This window comes from Schistocerca americana, chromosome 6 (assembly GCF_021461395.2).
Source record: "Schistocerca americana isolate TAMUIC-IGC-003095 chromosome 6, iqSchAmer2.1, whole genome shotgun sequence".
In the NCBI taxonomy this organism is placed as follows: domain Eukaryota; kingdom Metazoa; phylum Arthropoda; class Insecta; order Orthoptera; family Acrididae; genus Schistocerca; species Schistocerca americana.
In genome coordinates, this window is record NC_060124.1 from 81589532 (window position 1) to 81611712 (window position 22181).

The window sequence follows — 22181 nt, forward strand, 5'->3', positions numbered from 1 at the left end:
TGCAAAAGAGCTTCTTTAATGTTGTCAGAATCAGTTTGGCTTTGTTTGGTCCATAACCAAGAAGAAGAAAGATACTAATCCAAGATACCACTTCACCTGTTTCTTATTTTGAGGATAGCATGGAGCTTCTTAGGGTTTGGAAGTATGCCTTGAGCTTCTTAGGGTCTGGAAGTACGCCTTGAGGTGATATTATGTGTCCTTACCTGACTTCATTAGGTTCTCTGTGACTCCATATTCTGAAAACCCATGCAAGACTTGAGCCAAGAGCCTTAAGTGTTCTGACCATGTAGGGGTAACAATCAGTAAATCATCAATATAAACAGTGACTCTACTTAACATTTCAGGTCCTAAGACTCAATCTAAAGCACTAACCAAAAGGGACAACACAGAACTCATAAGTTCTGCCCCCACATACAAAGGCTGTGTACTTATGGCTACCTTTATGTAGTGCAGTTTGCCAATACGAGATTCAGAGGTCTATTATGATATGGTACTTAATGTTATAGGTTGTCAGGCAACGTCCTGACAGGCACAATAATTTTATTTATTCCTTGTGCGTCAAGCACTACCGTCTGAATTGCTGATGGCCAAAATGGAGCTATTAAATGGAGATAAGGGTGGTTGTATTATTACCCAGTTTAACATTCTAGTGATCTCTTTCCTCACAGCCTCCTTCTTGGCACATGGAATGGGGTGAGACATAAAGCAGGTTTTGTGTGGGTACATCCCCATTTTGTATTTGTATCCTTTGAGTACTCCAGGTCATTATTAAAAAACAGGAGCATAACATATCAAAAGCTCCTGAAATTTTTTTTTAGACACACTGGCTCACTTACCTTGTTGCACACAATCTCGGGGGCCTATTTCCTCTTCCTGTGATTGCCGAATTCTCTGTGTGTTTACAAACATGATGGTAGGATAGAAGAATTGTATTTGAGTGTCAGCAGTGTGTTTTGGTTTGCTTTCTGAGACGTTTGGACATTTGGCTCGATTTGGTCTGCTGAATATTGTTGGTCGATCACAATGAAATGACACTTCCCCTTACCAAAGTCAGTTTGTGCTTGGTACTTGTAGAGGGTGTCCGTACTGCTAAAGCAGTTTGCTATTAGCCTTTCAGCAACAAAAAAAAAAAAAAAAAAAAAGTGTTGTAAAGAGAAGCTATCAATTTCAATAGGAATCTATGCTTTCAATTTTATAGCTTCAGACTTACCTCCTAAAGCTATTTGGATTTTACAGTTTTGGACTGGAAGCATTAGTATATGTCCTCATTTTTGTAATTGGTCAAACAGACACTGTGAAACTTTATTCATGGTAGCTGCAGTGTCCAGTACTAAGGATACCTTTAGACCAAGTATTTGTGCATTGGTTACTGCCTGTATTGAATCATTGCTTTCATCCACGCAGTTGTAATATCTTCCAGACACAGTTCATCTTTGATATCAGCACAGTTCCCGTATCTAAGAAAACAGCGTTTAACTCATTCCTTGCCCGCACCGCATTACTATTCCTCGGACAGGGACCTATCGAAACTAGTTCAAATTTTGTGAATTATCCTGAGCACTGATTTCCTCGTTAGCGGTAACATCAACTATGTGCACATTATATGTCTGGTTTCATCAGTTAGTATCTTACATGGTTCTCGATCAAGATTTTGTTGCCCCTGGTCACTATTTGAAATGTAATTTTGATTGTTCTGATTATAGTCAGTTGGCAGTGGATTATTTTGTCGCTTGGTTGTGTTCTGCCCTCACCTGTTGCCAGCATGACATTATTTTGATGTATCAGACCGTATTCCGAATACCCCCACGCAAGAGGTACAGAAGTCGGCAGTGCCTGCTGCATGTTATAGTTGCAGTCTATTTCACCTGACAGGTTAGGGTTCAAGTGTGGATAGATGTTCGGATTATTTATCCTATCTGTTGACACCTGGTAGCTTGGGGTTGAATGTTCCCTTTCCTTTTCAATGTTACTAACAGTGTTAGTCTGTGATTTTTCCTCTGCTACTTTCAACTTCTGATCTATTTCATCTCTTTGTTCTGCCTTCTGTACCTTCATTGCTTCCTCGATCACATTTACATAACCCTTGTGTTCGTGGACTACCTTCTGTGCCAGGATACTGCCTTGGTCTAGGATACCAGCCTCTGCTCTATCGTTTACTTCCTTATTGTCATTATCTATCCTTTCTTGCTCCTTTCTCATGAACTTTGCTCCTTTCTCATGAATGGAGTAGTTAAATTATGCTACTTAGTTGCAATGACAGGTTTTGCACCTGTTCATGCAGACCTTTGTATGCTGTTTTTAATCCGATGACGGTACCTGCAGGTGTATTTATATTCTGGCACAATTGTGACTGTTCCTGCTGCATTTTTGTCAGAGCCTCAGCTGTTCTTGTATCTTGCCTACTAATGACACTTTTTGGCTGAAATTACCTATAGCTTGTGACAAACCACCGAATAATTTTTTTTAGGTCTTTCCTTGTGCTTGTAAGTTTATCCAATAATTCATTTGAAAGTTCAGCACACAAATCTTATGTCAAGTCATTGAATTGTTGTGTTATGTCAGTTTTGAAAGCATCAAAAGTTTGCTTTTCCTCTTCAAGTGTACCTGTCTGTTGTTTTGAAAAACTCGTAAAATTTTTCATCAATACTTCATTTGAGTGTTTGTTTTCGCTCTTCTTTTAACTCATGCCTAAAATTGTTGAAGCTTTGTGTAAATAACTGTTGTAAGATTTGCATTGTGATCGGGGTTTCTGGTGTATGCAATGCGCCCTGTCCAGTCACGTTTGCATTAGGCGTAAGTGTGGCAGGCAAAGAATAAATTAATAAGTCTGAACTGTCTTGCATTACTTTTCACCAGAGGAAAAAATACTCATGCTTAAAATTGCTGAAGCTATGTGTAAATAACTGTTGTAAGATTTGCATTGTGATCAGGGTTTCTTGTGTGTGCAATGTACCCTGTCCAGTCAAGTTTGCATTAGGTGTAAGTGTGGCAGGCAAAGAATGATTTAATAAGTCTGAACTGTCTTGCATTACTCTTCACCAGAGGAAAAAATACTCCATGGAGAAAATTGTGACCCTATCTCATCTTCTGTCAACATTGTATCATTTTGAATGATAATGTTACTATCACCTGTGTCCATGTTAATTGAAAAATGTGATTGGCTGTTGTCACTGCGACAAACATTTTCAGTTTCGATTTCATTTGTTGCCACGTCCATTTTGGCAACTTCTTGTGCCTGGCTATCCGGCAATGGACTGGCAACAATGTGTCTATTGTGTGTACCCATTTTTTGATAATTTTACAAAATGATAAAATAAATGGTACTTTCGAAAATGAGATATTCTGTTTGTAATGGTGAGGATACCACTACGAAACCTATTCAGTGGTGCCTTGCTAACATGTATCAAAATACATTATCAGTGTAACACAATTATATGCACATATTTCTCTCCCTAAAATTAATTTTCTGTCCAAGTGTCTATGTATTTTATAAGAATGCTTCAATTTGGGAATGTATTAGGAAATGTATTACATTCACTATTGGTAGCGACACTACTATGCACAGCCATACATTCAATGGATCGTGAATTTTCCTACCTTTTTGTCGGCTTTATCACTCCTTCTGGAATTAATTCTCCAATTGATTATGTTCAATCTTTTGCACATCATGTGATTTCCATCCTCGTTGCAATAACATAGTATCCCATTCATGAAACAGAGAAAGACAACAATTAGTATAATGAAAACTTTACAAAATTTTATAATTATTTTAAATTATTACAAATGTGCTAACTCTCTCTCTCCTGATGATGATCTCCTGTAGGTTGTCAGATGTAGTGGTTGGGGAGAAAGATAATGTGGATTGTCCAGATCTGCATTAAATATTGTTTAGATTATAATAGAGGGAAACATTCCACGTAGGAAAAATATATCTAAAAACAAAGATGATGTGACTTACCAAATGAAAGTGCTGGCAGGTCGACAGACACACAAACATACACACAAAATTCAAGCTTTCGCAACAAACTGTTGCCTCATCAGGAAAGAGGGAAGGAGAGGGAAAGACGAAAGGATGTGGGTTTTAAGTGAGAGGGTAAGGAGTCATTCCAATCCCGGGAGCGGAAAGACTTACCTTAGGGGGAAAAAAGGACGGGTATACACTCGCACACACACACACATATCCATCCACACATATACAGACACAAGCAGACATATTTGAAGACCAAATATGTCTGCTTGTGTCTGTATATGTGTGGATGGATATGTGTGTGTGTGTGCACGAGTGTATACCCGTCCTTTTTTCCCCCTAAGGTAAGTCTTTCCGCTCCCGGGATTGGAATGACTCCTTACCCTCTCCCTTAAAACCCACATCCTTTCGTCTTTCCCTCTCCTTCCCTCTTTCCTGAGGAGGCAACAGTTTGTTGCGAAAGCTTGAATTTTGTGTGTGTGTTTGTGTTTGTTTGTGTGTCTGTCGACCTTCCAGCACTTTCATTTGGTAAGTCACATCATCTTTGTTTTTAAATATTGTTTAACCGCACCAAAAATTCACTGTCCAGAAATGTGCACAGGCATAGATGCATGCTTGTTAAGAACATTGTGGCTGCTCTGATACATGGAATAAATGCTAATTCCTTTTAGTTTTGGTGTACAGCTTGTTATTTACCTTTTTTTACCCAACAATTCACAAAAATGCTGGTGTGACTGTGGTGGCTATTCTCTCTTCATGTTAACTTCGTCTCTGAAAAGTCCACTAAAAATGCAAGTCCACATCACATCAGGAGAAGGATATTAGGGCGTGGTTCGTTAGGAGAATGAAAACTTGCGACTTCCGCATATTACAACTTTTACTTAACACAATACTGAGACATCACACTTACATATGTCTTTCTTACACCAGCTCAAAAGACGGACAGACACCGATATCAATGAAAAAAACAAATGAGGTACATAAAAAAATGGTGGTTCTATTCTTCAGTTTTCTGTTAGCTTACTGAAATGATCATACCGCCCTATGATTTCTTTGCTGTAAGGGGACAGTGTGAATATTTATTTATATGTGTAGGTCATTTAAAGAAGCTACACATCTAGAAGCATCTTAGAAAGCTTTTGTTAATAGTTTTCAAAACTGAGCTTTTGCTGTGGCTGAAACAAAAATGTCAGTATCGATTTGTATTAGCAATTTTGACTTATTATACAGAGACAAGGAAATCTAACGTTAAAACCATTTATTGAGAAATATGTGTTGGACATCATGAGGGAAGACAAAAAATCACCAGAGAGACAGGAGTGGACAGTGTAATTAGGACCGTAATGGAGATGACATGGGTTTTGGGGCAGGGTGTGTAGCTAGCCAGAGGGTTTCTCATGGCCTCGGGGAACTCTTTGCTGCAGTCAGAGAGAGAGAATAAAAAACAAGATTGTGATGTAATGGAAGGTGAGTGTATGATGGCATTTCAAAAGGAATGTTTACTTTGTGGCTGGACTATGACGTCATTGTACACAATGAAAAATGAGAGCACGTAGAAAAAAAAAAAAAAAACCAGTAACAAATGCAAAATTTATAGTAGAACCATGTACAGTACTCAATACTAGGACCGTCAGACATCACCTGAGCTTTCTAAGGAGTATCAAGTAGATTGCCTGATATATGCAGGATGCATAGGGCAACATATTGAAGGAAAGAGACATGAAAGTATAAGAAGTTAGCAGTTGTGAAGGATGAAAAATATTCATTCAACAATTCAAGTTTATCGAGAGGACTATTATACAATCAATTTATGACTGACTATGCTAAGCTACATCCTGTTTAGACAGGTAACTGTAACACTCAGAATTAATCTGCCTTTGGTACCAACTGAACTAATAGAATTACATACTGTATTATTTGTTTTACAGGATCTTCTTCTGTCTCCATTAGTTTCTCTGGCAAACGAGACTCGGCCACAACCGGACCACATTATTCGCTTCCCTTGTGGTGAAGACACAAATGTGGCTACACCACCACCTGTACCAGACCAGGGGGGGATTCTGGTGGAGGGAAATTATATGTCACTTGTCTATAACTTTAGCCAGCAGCACACACTTGCAGGTAGAATTTTTTAAAAAAAGTTACTTATTTTAGCATTTTTGTATTGATTAAAAATGTGATGTCAGTTGACTGGAGAGGTTCTGGCCTACAATACTGAGTAAATGCTACATTTACAAGCTTTTGCCTTTGTCAAATTGGAACTCTAAATTAATCTACACAGTTATAACTTTTCACAGACTATATTTCACACAAAGTTACGTAATCCCGCTTGTTTGTTTGTTTTGGTAACAGTGCATGCTGAGTGACCAGAACTCATGGGTTCTGGCACTGAAAGTCACATTAACAGTGCGCCGTAGATCCTCGATCCCTCTAACTTTAGTAACGAGTCGAGGAATGGTGCCTGTGAGGTGTTCGAATTGCTCTGGATAGATGCTGATACACACACCTTGCAGTGTTGCCCACAGTTGTAGACCAGAAACGGAAAACACTGAAAGCACCAGATGTCAGACTATGAAGAAAATGGAAAGACAGCGTAACTCACAATGCACAAATTTCCAGGACTATATTCCTGTAGTATTTGAGAAAGAGTGCACTTAGTGCCTTCTGACTGTCTTTACACTTAATTTGAAACCTTTATGGAACTTTTTCTTGCTGATGACAGGAGTAAACTTTATTGCTAACTACATTTTTGTTGCTTACGCAGTAAAACTGCAACATTAGGCATAACATTTTAGTTTACTACTTATTTAGCACTAACTCTTTTCACAACACATTTGGCTGATCGTATTCACACATACCACTGAATGTGCAAGCATATTATATCGTTGTATGATACACAGTACAGGAGATATGATGATTTATCCAGGGAAGTTCAGCTCTTTAAATAATTTGAGGCCTAGGTTCAGACCGCTACGGTCGCAGGTTCGAATCCTGCCTCGGGCATGGATGTGTGTGATGTCCTTAGGTTAGTTAGGTTTAATTAGTTCTAAGTTCTAGGCGACTAATGACCTCAGAAGTTAAGTCGCATAGTGCTCAGAGCCAAAAGCCTAGGTTCACTGGTTATTTCCTAGTATGGGAAGATCACACACTTTGAATTCCAAAATTACACAGCATTTTGTTTTGCCTTATTTACAAGAATCTAATGTGCACCTTTTTTTACCATATGCAGCATTCAAAATTGGGGGTGAGCATAAGATTCAGTGGTGCATTACAGAGTGCAAACTTTATTCTGTCATTCACCAGCAACATAATGGACATTTAGGTATTGTTCATTATGCCACAATACTTTGTTACAATATTGTTGGCATGTGATCTTCTTGTTATTCCTGTAGTAATGACTTCTGTGTTGCAACCCCGGGATGTTAGTATAAATAAACCTTCGAAGGGTTACGTTCAGGAACAGTAGGAAAAATGGTTTTGCAAACCAAACATGATGCATTCCCCCACCCCCCACTATTACACACTGGGTTTTCATGATTGAAAAATCATCAAAGGACCAGTGATCATAATAAAATCATTCAAGAAATGCTGTGGACAGCAGTGAAGATGATGTGTCTGGAATGACACTGAGAATGATGGGGAAAGAGGAAATGAATCTGATTCTGATGTTGGCTCCTCTGAGGATACCGTTAATGATGGAATTAGTGAACAATGATGAGTAACATCCATAATTCAGGGTGTGTTGGTTTGCATGTCATGTAAGTAATCAAGTTAGACATTCTTTTTTAATAATGACTGTGTCACCTGACAGTGAGTCCTTAAAAATTGCTGTTTCAATAGTTCATGTATACATCCATTGTTGTGTAAAATAAATTTAAACTACCAGTGTTGCGACAATGGACTTCTTCTTTTTATGAAGTTGGGGTGCGCATTGCATCGATGGCACAGTAGATTTGTGTAAATATGGTATTTCAATATGCTGCACAATACACAGCACAAGTTGTTGTGGTTCTCTCTGAGCAACAGCAGTCCTTTTGTTTGTTACTTACAGCTTTCTTTGAATTCTTAGCCAGTATTCTTCACTATGTTTTTAGCCTTGCCTTCTCTTTCCCTCATAAAGCACTGCACACAAGAGTTCACATAAAAAATAATTGAAATGAAGTAAAATGTACTGTTGCTTGCCGATGGCACAAGAGTGAAAGAGAAATGGGCGGCAAAAGTTGGATCAGCCTAGAAAGTTAATAAGCAATAAAATTATCTAGAAGGGAAACAATAACTCCACTTCGATGGTAATAACATATTTACTCTTGTAGTAAATGGACAATTTGTGTATTATTTATTTATTTATTTGTGAAAGTGTAGTAATATTTTTAGTTTATTTTTTCATGAAGTGTTTATAGTTATTTTGCTTGCTATGTTATATTTTTTTGTATGTAATTGTTTTTGATGGTGTTAACTTGTAGGTGCCAAAACTGCATGGTCAGCATGTGCTCTTTCACTGCCCATCGGTGCAGAGCTAGGATGGTCTATGTGGCTACATGGCTACTCTGCAGCCATGTGGCTGAGGCTAGATGAGCCAGTGGTCAGTACAAGTCCTGCCTGCCCTTGCTCTCCTGCTAGCACCTTTCGACAGAGACCGAGAGCAAAGTCTGTTGCTTCCATTCCTGACAATTGTTGGCAGCATCGTGATAGTCTTTCACAACAGAGAGACCGAGGTCATGATGGTAATACTTGCATAAGAATTATTTTGTGTGAGTGTGTGTGTGTGTTTGTGTGTGTGGGCTGGGGGGTGGATGATCTGCCTGCGTATCTATGGTTGGGGGGGGGGGGGGGGGGGAGTTGGCAAGTATGAGATGGAGATAACTTACTGTCATTCCCTCTTGTGTCTGTACTGTAGACTTTCATAACTATACCTTTCAAATTACTCTAATTTTTTCAGTGGCATCTTGTAGGAACCACTGCTCCTTTGGTTATGTTTAAACTATTTTTCATCTGATGTTAATATTTGTGGCTTCTATAGGAGCTAACTGTAGAGAACAGAGCAATATTTATAGCACTGAGAAAATAAACTGTTTCTTGGATTTTTGAAGTACGATTTTATGTGGGTGACTACCTACCAATTCAGATTCTTCAGCATTTCTGCCAGGCCAGTGCCGTTTTCAAAGATTTCCTCAGTGGCGCACCCTAATACTGGGTGAACTCAGCATCGTGACGATGACTGGGGAATTCCTTGGAGCAAAAGCAATGGCTCCTATTGGAAAAATCAAACTTAATGTCATGAGAGCATTGTTGTGCCACAAAACCATCTGAACTGAATTTGAAAGGGGATGACCTTGCAGTCAGTTGAAATACTTTTCAGACCTGTCAGGATGCATTTGTTGATGTGGCAAGTAGATGTTGCTCGTTTTCAATGGACTGGCAAGTGGTTTTAGTATGAGGTCATCTTCTGGAAATGCATTCCTACTGGAATGTAGTTGAATTAACTCTCCGCATGGGGCTGTCCTGTCAAAATGATTAATACAGCTGGGAGGATGATCTGCACACAAAGGAAATTGTAGCTTTCTAAATTCTTCATAGTGTAATTAAAGTATGCCAGAGTTATTGGTAGGCAGAATCTGTTTCTACCTGTACAGGCACTTATCAAATGGGAATGAATTTGTGCAGTTCATTGCTGCTACATTTGATATCTGAGAATATGTGTTCAGATCAACAGCAGAGCACCAGTATAGCAAATAACACTGCCCAAGATCACTTATAAGAAAGAAAAGAAAAACAACCTTCTGACAATGACCATGTCAGTGAAAGGAGATGATCATAGCACTATAGGGTCATAATAGAGTCATCTTATATATATAAAGATGAAAACTGTCTGTACAGTAGAACACCACTATTTCGTTATTTCCACGTACGATTTGCTATGATTTGAACATGGGTATCTTATTGCACAGTAATGTCTGATGGTACACCACAGAGATAGTGACTCAGTTGTTGCCTAAGTGGGACTGGGAAGCTGTAGAGTATTTACGAACAGACTAAAGTTATGGCTCATTCTTTCATGGTCTCCATAGTGACTTTTCTTGACCAACCGAGACCATGGTATAAATGGAAAACTTAATAATTAAATTTACCTAATGTATTTTATAGTGATTTCACTCTGCTGACATACATCTCGAAGTTACAACTTTATCGTCAGTGTGTAAGTTCTTATTTAAGGACTTTCATTGTGATGCTAGCACATTAAAAATGTGCATCTGTTAGAGTTATAGTGCATTCTTAATTTCAGTTTTTGTAATTATGGTGGAACAGGTACAAAATTCCAGAATAATGTTTGTTGAGTCTTGTTTAAACTTATACTCTACCTGTAAATTTTATTGATTTATTTTTGTGAAGTCGTATATGAAAGAAATTTGCATGTATTAAGTTTTCACAAAAACATACATATATTCTTCATTAATTCTGCATGTGTTCCACCACAATTATGCAAAGTGAAATTAAAAAAAGTACTATAACTCCCACTGGTATTTGTTTATGGTGAACTAGAATGGGGTAGTCACACAAGTCTAAGCCCTGGTGATGAGGCCGTGACTCAGAAATGATCTCCTTTATCACAATTTATGTGTATAGTATAAGATGATATACATGTAAATTGTCACAGTGTAGGAACAGACAGATTTCATACAAATTATAATGTTTCTCATCATAAATTTTATACATGAATGCCTTACAGGCTATAGAATTTAAGAAGCTAATTGATAATGTGGCTGTCATTCTTTAACTACTTCACAGTTTGCAATGTTATTCAAATAGACACCGAACTTGTTTTCGTTGCAGTCGACCATACGAGCTGAGTTTGACTTCTAACTACCACTATGATCTCAACAGCATGCCTTGTGCTTATTGTGCATGCAATTTATTGCTCTTTTAAACAGAGAACTAAAACATTCCATTTATGCCTAAAAATTTGTCCACATTGCTTATGTTTTCGATCTTTTGTGCATGACGTACTTCCAGTCTGGATTTTCCAGTAATTTCCATTAAAGCAGTTTTGCCATTGTCCCAAAGTAAGGATCACACTGGTGTAAAATCTCTGTAAATGTTGTGTAGTCCTTTCTAGATAAATCCCCATACAGGTTATTCAACAGATTCACTCAAAGCTACTGAGGGTGACTGCTCTTCACTTTGATAGTGTGTAGACAGGAGAAAGGGAATTCGTGTATGATTACTTCCTTATGGTCTGATAAGCATACATGTTAGTTTGCTTCTTTGTGTGTATTGCCACAGAATCAACCAGAAAATGCAAAAAATAAACAACAACAACAACAACAACAACAACAATACAGACTGACTGCTCTCATCCTGCACTGTCCAGATTTTTGTGAAAGTGCATCAATACCTGCCACACAATCAGTGGTCACCTTCCTCTAAGTCTTTGTGATGCAAAGTTCTCAACTTCAGCCTCGGTTTTTCACACTCTCTGAACATGATGTCCATCTGGGGAATAACATCACTGCTTGCCCCTGAAGTTCCTTCTCTCCTATTCTGATTCTTCCACAAAAAATTGTTTTCTAAAATAAAAAAAAAATAAAAAACAAAAAGAACTTTGGACTTGCTTACTGAAATCTGCTTGGAAAAACAATTATTTTGTTTCAGACTGTCTTCATGTGAACTATCCCAACTGTCTCCTCAATTGTAATCCACACTGTTATTGTCTTGTGACAGCCAGAGCGAGAGCACCAGCAGCAGCGAGTACTGTTTGTATAAAGCGTTTTTGTACTTATTTGCTGCGCTTAGCTTTTAAATAGTTTTTCTGGGAAAACCTAGCGTAGTTTTCGCGTCTCGTATTTCAGTGAGTGTTTCTTGATTATCAGAGCAGCTCATCAGAAGATTATCTTGGGAATTTGTCACCGTATAGAGTAGGGTAAACATAGTCATGTGTAGGGACTGTGGTTGTTGTGAGCGGACGCAAGGAGAATTGGCCACTCTTCGGGGGCAGGTGGAGGATTTGTCTGTTAGGCTCATCGAGCTCGAGGCGCAGGCGTCGGCTCGTAGTGGCGTTGGGGCAACTGTGGTGAGACCTATGCCTACTTCAGTGGCCTTGGAATCACATGGAACCCCTGATGTCGCTGCGTCTTCCGGCAGTGAGCATCTTACCGGTCAGCCATCACTCCAGGGTGAATGGCGGACAGTGGTGGGCTCGCGCGTGCCTGGCCGAAAGGCAAAGGTGGGATCTGGCCGCGTGGCAGCTGCCTTACCCCTTTCCAACAGGTACGGGGTGCTTCCTAGTGGTGATGACATCGTTTCCGAGCCACCACAGGATGCCTCGCCTGTTGGGCCAGTGGCCGATTCTCCGGCAAGGTCCCGACAGTCGCAGAGGGCGGGCCTATTAGTTATAGGGAGCTCCAACGTTAGGCGGGTTATGGAGCCCCTCAGGAAAATAGCGGGTAGGTCGGGGAAGAATGCCAGTGTGCACTCGGTGTGCTTGCCGGGGGGTCTCGTCCGTAATGTGGAGGAGGCCCTTCCGGCAGCTATTGCACGCACTGGGTGTGACCGGCTGCAGATAGTAGCACATGTCGGAACGAATGACGCCTGCCGCTTGGGTTCTGAGGCCATCCTTGGTTCCTTCCGGCGGCTGGCTGATTTGGTGAAGACAACGAGCATCGCACGCGGAGTGCAAGCTGAGCTTAATATCTGCAGCATAGTGCCCAGAGTCGATCGCGGTCCTCTGGTTTGGAGCCGTGTGGAGGGTCTAAACCAGAGGCTCAGACGACTCTGCGACTATAATGGTTGCAAATTCATCGACCTCCGTTATTGGGTGGAGAACTGTAGGGCCCCCCTAGACAGGTCAGGCGTGCACTACACACCGGAAGCACCTACTAGGGTAGCAGAGTACGTGTGGCGTGCACACGGGGGTTTTTTAGGTTAGAGGGACCCCCCCTTGGGCGAAACGATAAAATACCTGACGGCTTACCAGAGAGGACATTATCATCGTTGATAAAGAACGTCCGTCCTCAGAGACCAAAAACAGGAAAAGTTAACGTAATATTGGTAAACTGCAGGAGTATCCAGGGCAAGGTTCCTGAATTAGTATCTCTTATTGAAGGAAATAGTGCGCATATAGTATTAGGAACGGAAAGTTGGTTAAAACCGGAAGTGAACAGTAACGAAATCCTAGACACAGAATGGAATATATACCGCAAGGATAGGATAAACGCCAATGGTGGAGGAGTATTTATAGCAGTAAAGAATTCAATAATATCCAGTGAAGTTATTAGCGAATGCGAATGTGAAATAATCTGGGTTAAGTTAAGTATCAAAGGTGGGTCAGATATGATAGTCGGATGCTTCTATAGACCACCTGCATCAGCAACCGTAGTAGTTGAGCGCCTCAGAGAGAACCTGCAGAACGTCGTGAAGAAGTTTCGTGATCATACTATTGTAATAGGGGGAGGCTTCAATCTACCAGGTATAGAATGGGATAGTCACACAATCAGAACTGGAGCCAGGGACAGAGACTATTGTGACATTATCCTGACTGCCTTGTCCGAGATTTACTTCGAGCAGATAGTTAGAGAACCAACTCGTGAAGCTAACGTTTTAGACCTCATAGCAACAAATAGACCGGAACTTTTCGACTCCGTGAATGTAGAAGAGGGTATCAGTGATCATAAGTCAGTGGTTGCATCAATGACTACAAGTGTAATAAGAAATGCCAAGAAAGGAAGGAAAATATATTTGCTTAACAAGAGTGATAGGGCACAAATCGCAGAATATCTGAGTGACCACCATCAAACGTTCATTTCTGAGGAAGAGGATGTGGAACAAAAATGGAAAAAATTCAGAAACATCGTCCAGTACGCCTTAGATAAGTTCGTACCGACTAAGGTCCAAAGCGAGGGGAAAGATCCACCGTGGTATAACAATCATGTACGAAAGGTACTACGGAAACAAAGAAAGCTTCATCATAGGTTTAAGAGTAGTCGAATCATAGCTGATAAGGAAAAGCTGAACGAAGCGAAAAAGAGCGTAAAGAGAGCAATGAGAGAAGCATTCAAAGAATTCGAACATAAAACATTGGCAAACAATCTAAACAAGAACCCTAAAAAGTTTTGGTCATATGTAAAATCGGTAAGCGGATCTAAATCCCCTATTCAGTCACTCGTTGACCACGATGGCACCGAAACAGAGGACGACCGAAGAAAGGCAGAAATACTGAATTCAGTGTTCCGAAACTGTTTCACTGTGGAAAATCGTAACACGGTCCCTGACTTCAGCCGTTGCACGGACGCCAAAATGGAAAATATTGAAATAAATGATATCGGAATTGAAAAACAACTGCTATCACTTAGTAGCGGAAAAGCATCCGGACCAGACGAGATACCCTTAAGATTCTACAGTGATTATGCTAAAGAACTTGCCCCCTTTCTATCAGCAATTTATCGTAGATCGCTGGAAGAACGTAAAGTACCTAGCGACTGGAAGAAAGCGCAGGTCGTTCCCATTTTCAAGAAGGGTCATAAATCAGATGCGAATAATTATAGGCCTATTTCGCTTACGTCAATCTGTTGTAGAATAATGGAACATGTTTTGTGTTCTCGTATTATGACGTTCTTAGATAATACAAATCTCCTTCATCATAACCAACATGGATTCCACAAACAGAGATCATGTGAAACTCAGCTCGCCCTATTTGCCCAAGAAATTCACAGTGCCGTAGACACTGGCGAGCAGATTGATGCCGTATTCCTGGACTTCAGGAAGGCATTTGATACGGTTCCGCACTTACGTTTAGTGAAAAAAATACGAGCTTACGGAATATCGGACCAGGTTTGTGATTGGATTCAGGATTTCCTAGAAGAAAGAACACAACATGTCATTCTTAACGGTTCAAAATCTGCAGATGTAGAGGTAATTTCGGGAGTACCGCAGGGAAGCGTGATAGGACCTTTATTGTTTACAATATACATAAATGACTTAGTTGACAACATCGGTAGCTCCGTGAGGCTATTTGCAGATGACACGGTTGTCTACAAGAAAGTAGCAACATCAGAAGACTCGTACGTACTCCAGGAGGACCTGCAGAGGATTAATGCATGGTGCGACAGCTGGCAGCTTTCCCTAAACGTAGATAAATGTAATATAATGCGCATACATAGGGGCAGAAATCCATTCCAGTACAATTATGCCATAGGTGGTAAATCATTGGAAGCGGTAACGACCGTAAAATACTTAGGAGTTACTATCCGGAGCGATCTGAAGTGGAATGATCACATAAAACAAATAGTGGGAAAAGCAGGCGCCAGGTTGAGATTCATAGGAAGAATTCTAAGAAAATGTGACTCATCGACGAAAGAAGTAGCTTACAAAATGCTTGTTCGTCCGATTCTTGAGTATTGCTCATCAGTATGGGACCCTTACCAGGTTGGATTAATAGAAGAGATAGACATGATCCAGCGAAAAGCAGCGCGATTCGTCATGGGGACATTTAGTCAGCGCGAGAGCGTTACGGAGATACTGAACAAGCTCCAGTGGCGGACACTTCAAGAAAGGCGTTACGCAATACGGAGAGGTTTATTATCGAAATTACGAGAGAGCACATTCCGGGAAGAGATGGGCAACATATTACTACCGCCCACATATATCTCGCGTAATGATCACAACGAAAAGATCCGAGAAATTAGAGCAAATACGGAGACTTACAAGCAGTCGTTCTTCCCACGCACAATTCGTGAATGGAACAGGGAAGGGGGGATCAGATAGTGGTACAATAAGTACCCTCCGCCACACACCGTAAGGTGGCTCGCGGAGTATAGATGTAGATGTAGATGTTATTAGATTAGTTTGCACCGTCATCTTCCAAAATATCAATGTTTCTATACTCATAATCGGGAGATAAACCCCAAGCAATATCGCCACTGGGCAAATTGCACCTCATCCTGTTGGTGGATCTGAGAACATTGAATGATATGTGTTGCTGTGATGATCCACAAAAGAAAAGATATGCACACACTTGTCCAGCATGCCCACACCATCTTGTGATCAATACTTAAGACTCCAGTCATATGGGAACTGTAAGGACATGTGCAGCAATGAAGAGTAACAGAGACAGAGTGAGAAAGCATATCCATAAAATTACAGGTGGAAGATTTCTTTCTACAATGACTGCACCTACAGGGAGTGGACAAACATATGGAAACAGTGTAAAAAAATGAATGTTCGAATGTAAATGCAGACTGTAGGCAAGCCTGCAGGTGTCACTGCTGCATTTGACCACGAACAGCACCTGTGCAATGCCCTCAATACATAGCAAGTGTCATTCATTGTCAGAACAGTGTTCTGTGTGGTTGTGAACGCATTATGTCAGAGCTAAGTGAATTTGAACAAGGGCTAACAATGGGTGCTAAGTGAAGTCGAACATGGGCCAATTGTTGATGCTTGTATGTTGAGTGGTTCTGTAACCAATATAGCCAAAGTGTTTGCTGGTTTTAAAGGCCCTATATTGAAGATTTAAATTTATTAATTGAAGACATAAAGTCTGTAAATGAGTGCGCAATCATTTTTGGCACTTTATTTTCACAACTCCACCTTGATCACATGAATTTCTTACACCTTATTACTGGTTTCGGCATACTGCCATCCTCACATCTGCTACAAAGATAAGTATTGTGTAAGCGACAGGTTCAATAAGTTAATGCTAAATCTAACAAGTCTTAGTGATACATAAAATATAAAATTATAAAATGTTTATATCCACATATAGCAGCCATACATATGATTAAAATATTCTGATGTAAATCATCGTCAAGTTAAACATGTGAGTACATGGTACGTGCTGGTAATACTCAGATTCCATCTGGGATTTATACAAGAGACTAATGCCAGCAGAGGGCACTTTAGCTAGAGCACATATTAAACCAGTGTCACCAATGTGATGAATAAATTGCAGGATGCACAGTCATTACTTAAAAAATTTCTTAAAATTACTTCCCATAGCAGAACAAGCATCTGACAATAAAATGTAACTGATGTGAAATTTGATTCATACTTAAAATACCATACAAAATACAAATACTAATATAATACAGCTACTAGCCTGACCAGGTAAAACATACAACTTGTATAAGCTAGTATAAAAAGTGTAACAATAAAATAAAATATCTAAAAAATCTTTCAGCCTGAGAGATCAGTTACCATAAACGTGTAATAGTAGTACAATTAATAAAATAGTAACTATACATTAAAAGTCAACAAATCGATAGTCAATATTATATCCAGCATGTGGTCTCAATAGCGACATGTCATGGTATCCTTGTTTTCCTGTGGTGGAGCTTACGGGGGAAGGCCCGCTGACGACAAGGAGACTGAGACTGGACCTTCCTCCGTAAGCTCCACCGCAGGAAAACAAAGATACTACGACATGTTGCTATTGAGACCACACACTGGATATAATGTCAACTATCAATTTTTTGACTTCTAATGTATAGCTGCTATTTTATTAATTCTACTTCAGTTATTTTTTAGATATTTTATTTTATTGTCACACTTTTTATACTAGCTCATTCAAGTTGTATGTTTTACCTAGTCAGGATAGTGGCTGTATTATATGAGAATTTGTACTTTCTATGGTATTTTAAGTATGAATCAAATTTCACATCAGTTACATTTTATTGTCAGATGCTTGTTTTGCTATGGGAAGTAATTTTAAGAAATTTTTAAGTAATGACTGTGCATCCTGCAATTTAATCATCACATTGGCGACACTGGTTTAATATGCGCTCTAGCTAAAGTGTCCTCTGCCGGCATTAGTCTCTTGTATAAATGCCAGATGCAATCTGAGTATTACCAGCACGTACCATCTACTCACATGTTCAACTTGACGATGATTTACATCAGAATATTTTAATCGTATGTATGGCTGCTATACATGGTTATAAACATTTTATAATTTTATGTTTTATGTATCACTAAGACTTGTTAGATTTGGTGTTAACTTATTGAACCTGTTGCTTACACAGTACTTATCTTTGTAGCAGATGTGAGGATGGCAGTATGCTGAAACCGGTAATAAAGTGTAAGAAATCCATGTGATTGAGACGGACTTGTGAAGGGAAGATAAAGAAAGAAAGGAAAAAAAAATTAATTCACACACAGGGAAAGCAGAAAATCATCATCCCTTAAGTCATAAGTCACAATGTGAACAAAAGTGTGTGTTGAGTGATCATGGCAGATGGTGACTGAGGAGGAGTGTAACAAAAAAATAAGTGGATGACAGCCGCAAAAATCACATTAGAACTGAACACCATGCTCAAGAACCCTGCTAGCACCGAAAAAATTTGAAGGGAGTTGCATAAGCAGGGAATTGAAGGGTAGAGCTGGAATTCCAAAACCACTTTCCAGTGTCAAATGCCTGTAACAGAGAAACATGGTGCCAAAGCTATAAGAACTAGACTTTGGAGCAATGGAAGAATGTCATCTTGTGATAGGACTCTAGTTTCACACTGTTTCCAGTTTCTTGATGAATTTACATCCCAAGAGTGAAACATAGCAGATATTCAGTGACTATTTGGACTGTCGTGATATTTCCTGGGGCCAATGGTTACTCTGCAAGGTCACATTACAGACAAGGATTATGTGACCTTTTTTGCTTATCAGGTCCACCCTGTGGTACATTGTTTGTTCCCCAGGGGTAATGCCGTGTTCAAAGAATACAGGGCCTCTGTTCACACAGTTTGCTTCATCCAGGACTGGTTCTGTGAGCATCAGGATGAATTGTCTCTATCACCCATGGGCTCTATAGTCACCAGATCTCAGTATTATTGAGCCTTTGTGGACTAGTTCACAGGGAAGAGTGTGTGATCCCCATTCATGTCTATAAAATTACCCGAACTGGCCACTATTTTGCAGGAAGAATGGTGTGAGATTCCCTTAAAAAACTACACAGAACCTCTATTTATGCACTCAGAGATGACTGGAAGCTGTTTTGAATGCCAAAAGTTTTCCTAGGCTGTACTTAGCATGGTCATGTGTTGTGTTTTTGCTGTTTCCATATTTTTGTTTACCCCCTGCCTATTTTTCTGGTTGTAACTCAGAAAGTGTTAAGAATGAATGTTAACTGATTTGCCCTTTGGTCTTGAAATGTATCTGGCTCTCATTTTGTGACTCTGTTGCGTTATTGAAATTTGCATGTTTTAAATATTATTTACAGTCACTGTCTCAAATAAAATGTGTATCTTTTACATGTTTATCTATAACAAAAATTATTCCCTTTGTTGTAGAAAAGACATCGCTGCTGCATTTGATATCGGTAGGTTGTGAATGCCTCCTTTTGGAATTGTGGACCGATACCAGTAATGGTGAGTTGGACAACTCATTTATCTGTCACTTAAAGCTTTAGTGACATAATACTTTTGTGTAGTATTAAGCTTGAGACAACAATGGACATTGATAGCCTATTTAGAGGAACAGTAAAAGATAATAAATACTGTCAAAGACAGACATACAATTTGTTGTGCATTTTGTAGGGTTCTTTTTTTTTACCTAACATGAAACTGGAGTCTGCTTCACATCTCCTGTGCAGCAAGCCACGCAAATTTAAGTATTAACTATGTTTTTCTTACTTGTCACTTCTTTTTCTATGTGTTTTTGCTTTTAGGAAGCTTTAATTTTCAAGTAGTAGTAACAGTCTTCCATAGATTCCGTGTTTGTTATAATACAATCCAAAGACAGTTAGTGCTTATTTTCATTGTTTCCAACAAGAAGTGTCTAGCAACCACAGTTTAGTCAGCTGTCAGTCGCCTTTAGTGAATTAGCAGTCTAGATAAAAGTTGATTACTTAACTCTCTACAGTAAATTGTTGATTTCTTAGGATGGATAGGATGTGTGACTGCTGTGTATGGACACAGTAGGAGCTGGTCACTGTTTGCGAACAGCTAAGCGTGCTGATGGCCACGGCCAGCCGTCTTCAGGCTGTTGCCTCGGAGTGTAGCGGTAGTGGGGAGTCTGGTGCGTCGCATTGTACACCCCAGGTGTTACATGCTTCACCCAGGTCCCTGCTATCGAGACATCTTCACGGGGACTGGGCACGGTTGGACCACCCTCTCCCCAAGGGGTGTCGCAGGTTCAATTGCGTTCGCTGTGCACGAGGCGGAAGGTCAATACGGAGGCTGGTGGAGGCTGGCCGTGTGGCATCGCCCACTCTGTCTGTGAGTGGACGTGTAGTCACTCCTTCAGCATGGTCCGAGCAGGCACACGGGGTGGTGGTGGTGGTGGTGGTGGTGGTGGTGGGTGGGGGGGATTATTACTGATTGGGAGCTCCAGTGTTAGGCGGGTGATGGAGCCCCTTAGGGAAATAGCGGAAAGGTCGGGGAAGAAGGCCAGTGTTCACTCTGTCTGCTTGCTGGGAGGGGGGGGGGGGGGGGGGGTCTCACCCGAGATGCAGAAGAGCCCCAGCGGCGGCGATAGAGAGCACTGAGTGCACCCAACTGCGAATTGTCTGCTTGCTGGGAGGGGGGGGGGGCGGGGTCTCACCCGAGATGCAGAAGAGCCCCAGCGGCGGCGATAGAGAGCACTGAGTGCACCCAACTGCGAATTGTTGCTCACATTGGCATCAATGATTCATGCCTTCTGGGGTCAGAGGCCATCCTCAGTTCATAGAGGTGGTTGGCAGAGTTGGTGAAGGCGGAAAGCCTCGCTCGTGGGGTGGAATCTGAGCTAACTATTTGCAGTGTCGTTCCCAGATCCAATCGTGGTCCTCTGGTTTGGAGCCGAGTGGAAGGCTTAAACCAGAGGCTCAGACGATTCTGTGGAGATCTGGGGTGCATGGGTTTTTTAGGTTAGAGAATTCCCTCCCTAGGCCCGACAAGACACCACCTGAGATATGACAAGGTAGCAGTAGGCAAAACGCAACAGGGAATGACAATATTAATAAGGTAATAGTAAACTGCAGGAGCATCTATAGAAAGGTCCCAGAATTGCTCTCATTAATAAACGGTCACAATGCCCACATTGTACTAGGGACAGAAAGTTGGCTGAAACCAGACGTAAACAGCAATTCTAAACTCAGATTGGAATGTAAATTGCAGAGACAGGCTGGACAGTAAGGGGGAGGCGTGTTTATAGTGATAAAAAGTGCAATAGCATGGAAGGAAATTGACGGATATCCAAAATGTGAAATAATTTGGGTGAAGGTCACAGTTAAAGCAGGCTAAAACATGGTAATTGGATGTCTCTATAGGCCTCCTTGCTCAGCAGCTGTTGTGGCAGAACACCTGAAGGAAAATTTGGAAAATATTTCAAGCAGATTTCCCCACCATGTTATAGTTTTGGGTGGAGATTTTAATTTACCAGATATAGATTGGGAGACACAAATGTTTATAACGGGTGGCAGGGACAAAGAATCCAGAGAAATTTTTTGAGGTGCATTATCTGAAAACTACCTTGAGCAGTTAAACAAAGAACTGACTCGTGGCGATAACATACTAGACCCTCTGGTGACAAACAGACCCGAACTATCTGAAACAGTTAACGCAGAACAGGAAATCAGTGATCATAAAGCAGTTACAGCATCGGTGATTTCAGCTGTTAATAGAAATATTAAAAAAGGTAGGAAGATTTTTCTGTTTAGCAAAAGTGACAAGAAGCAGATTTCAGAGTACTTGACAGCTCAACACAAAAGTTTTGTCTCAAGTACAGATAGTGTTGAGGATCAGTGGACAAAGTTCAAAAGCATCGTACAATATGCATTAGATGAGTATGTGCCAAGCAAGATCGTAAGAGATGGAAAAGAGCCACCATGGTACAACAACCGAGTTAGAAAAGTGATACGGAGGCAAAGGGAACTTTACAGCAAACATAAACATAGCCAGAACCTTGCAGACAAACAAAAATTACACGAAGTGAAATGTAATGTGAGGAGGGCTATGCAAGAGGCGTTCAACGAATTCGAAAGTAAAGTCCTGTGTACTCACTTGGCAGAAAATCCTAAGAAATTTTGGTCTTATGTCAAAGCGGTAGGTGGATCAAAACAAAATGTCCAGACACTCTGTGACCAAAATGGTACTGAAACAGAGGATGACAGACTAAAGGCCGAAATACTAAATGTCTTTTTCCAAAGCTGTTTCACAGAGGAAAAATGAACTGTAGTTCCTTCTCTAGATTGTCGCACAGATGACAAAATGGTAGATATTGAAATAGACGACAGAGGGTTAGAAAAAATTAA

At 40.3% G+C, this 22181-nt stretch overlaps 1 protein-coding gene across 1 annotated transcript in view; it reads left to right on the plus strand.

Moving 5' to 3' along the window:
- Positions 1-22181, plus strand: part of LOC124619972 (lysosomal-trafficking regulator) — a 594456-nt gene that overhangs the window by 253010 nt on the left and 319265 nt on the right. Inside the window, exons 21-23 of the mRNA XM_047146635.1 lie at positions 5896-6088; positions 8431-8691; positions 19240-19317. Coding sequence (XP_047002591.1) covers positions 5896-6088; positions 8431-8691; positions 19240-19317 — 532 coding nt within the window. The remainder of the gene's footprint in view (positions 1-5895; positions 6089-8430; positions 8692-19239; positions 19318-22181) is intronic.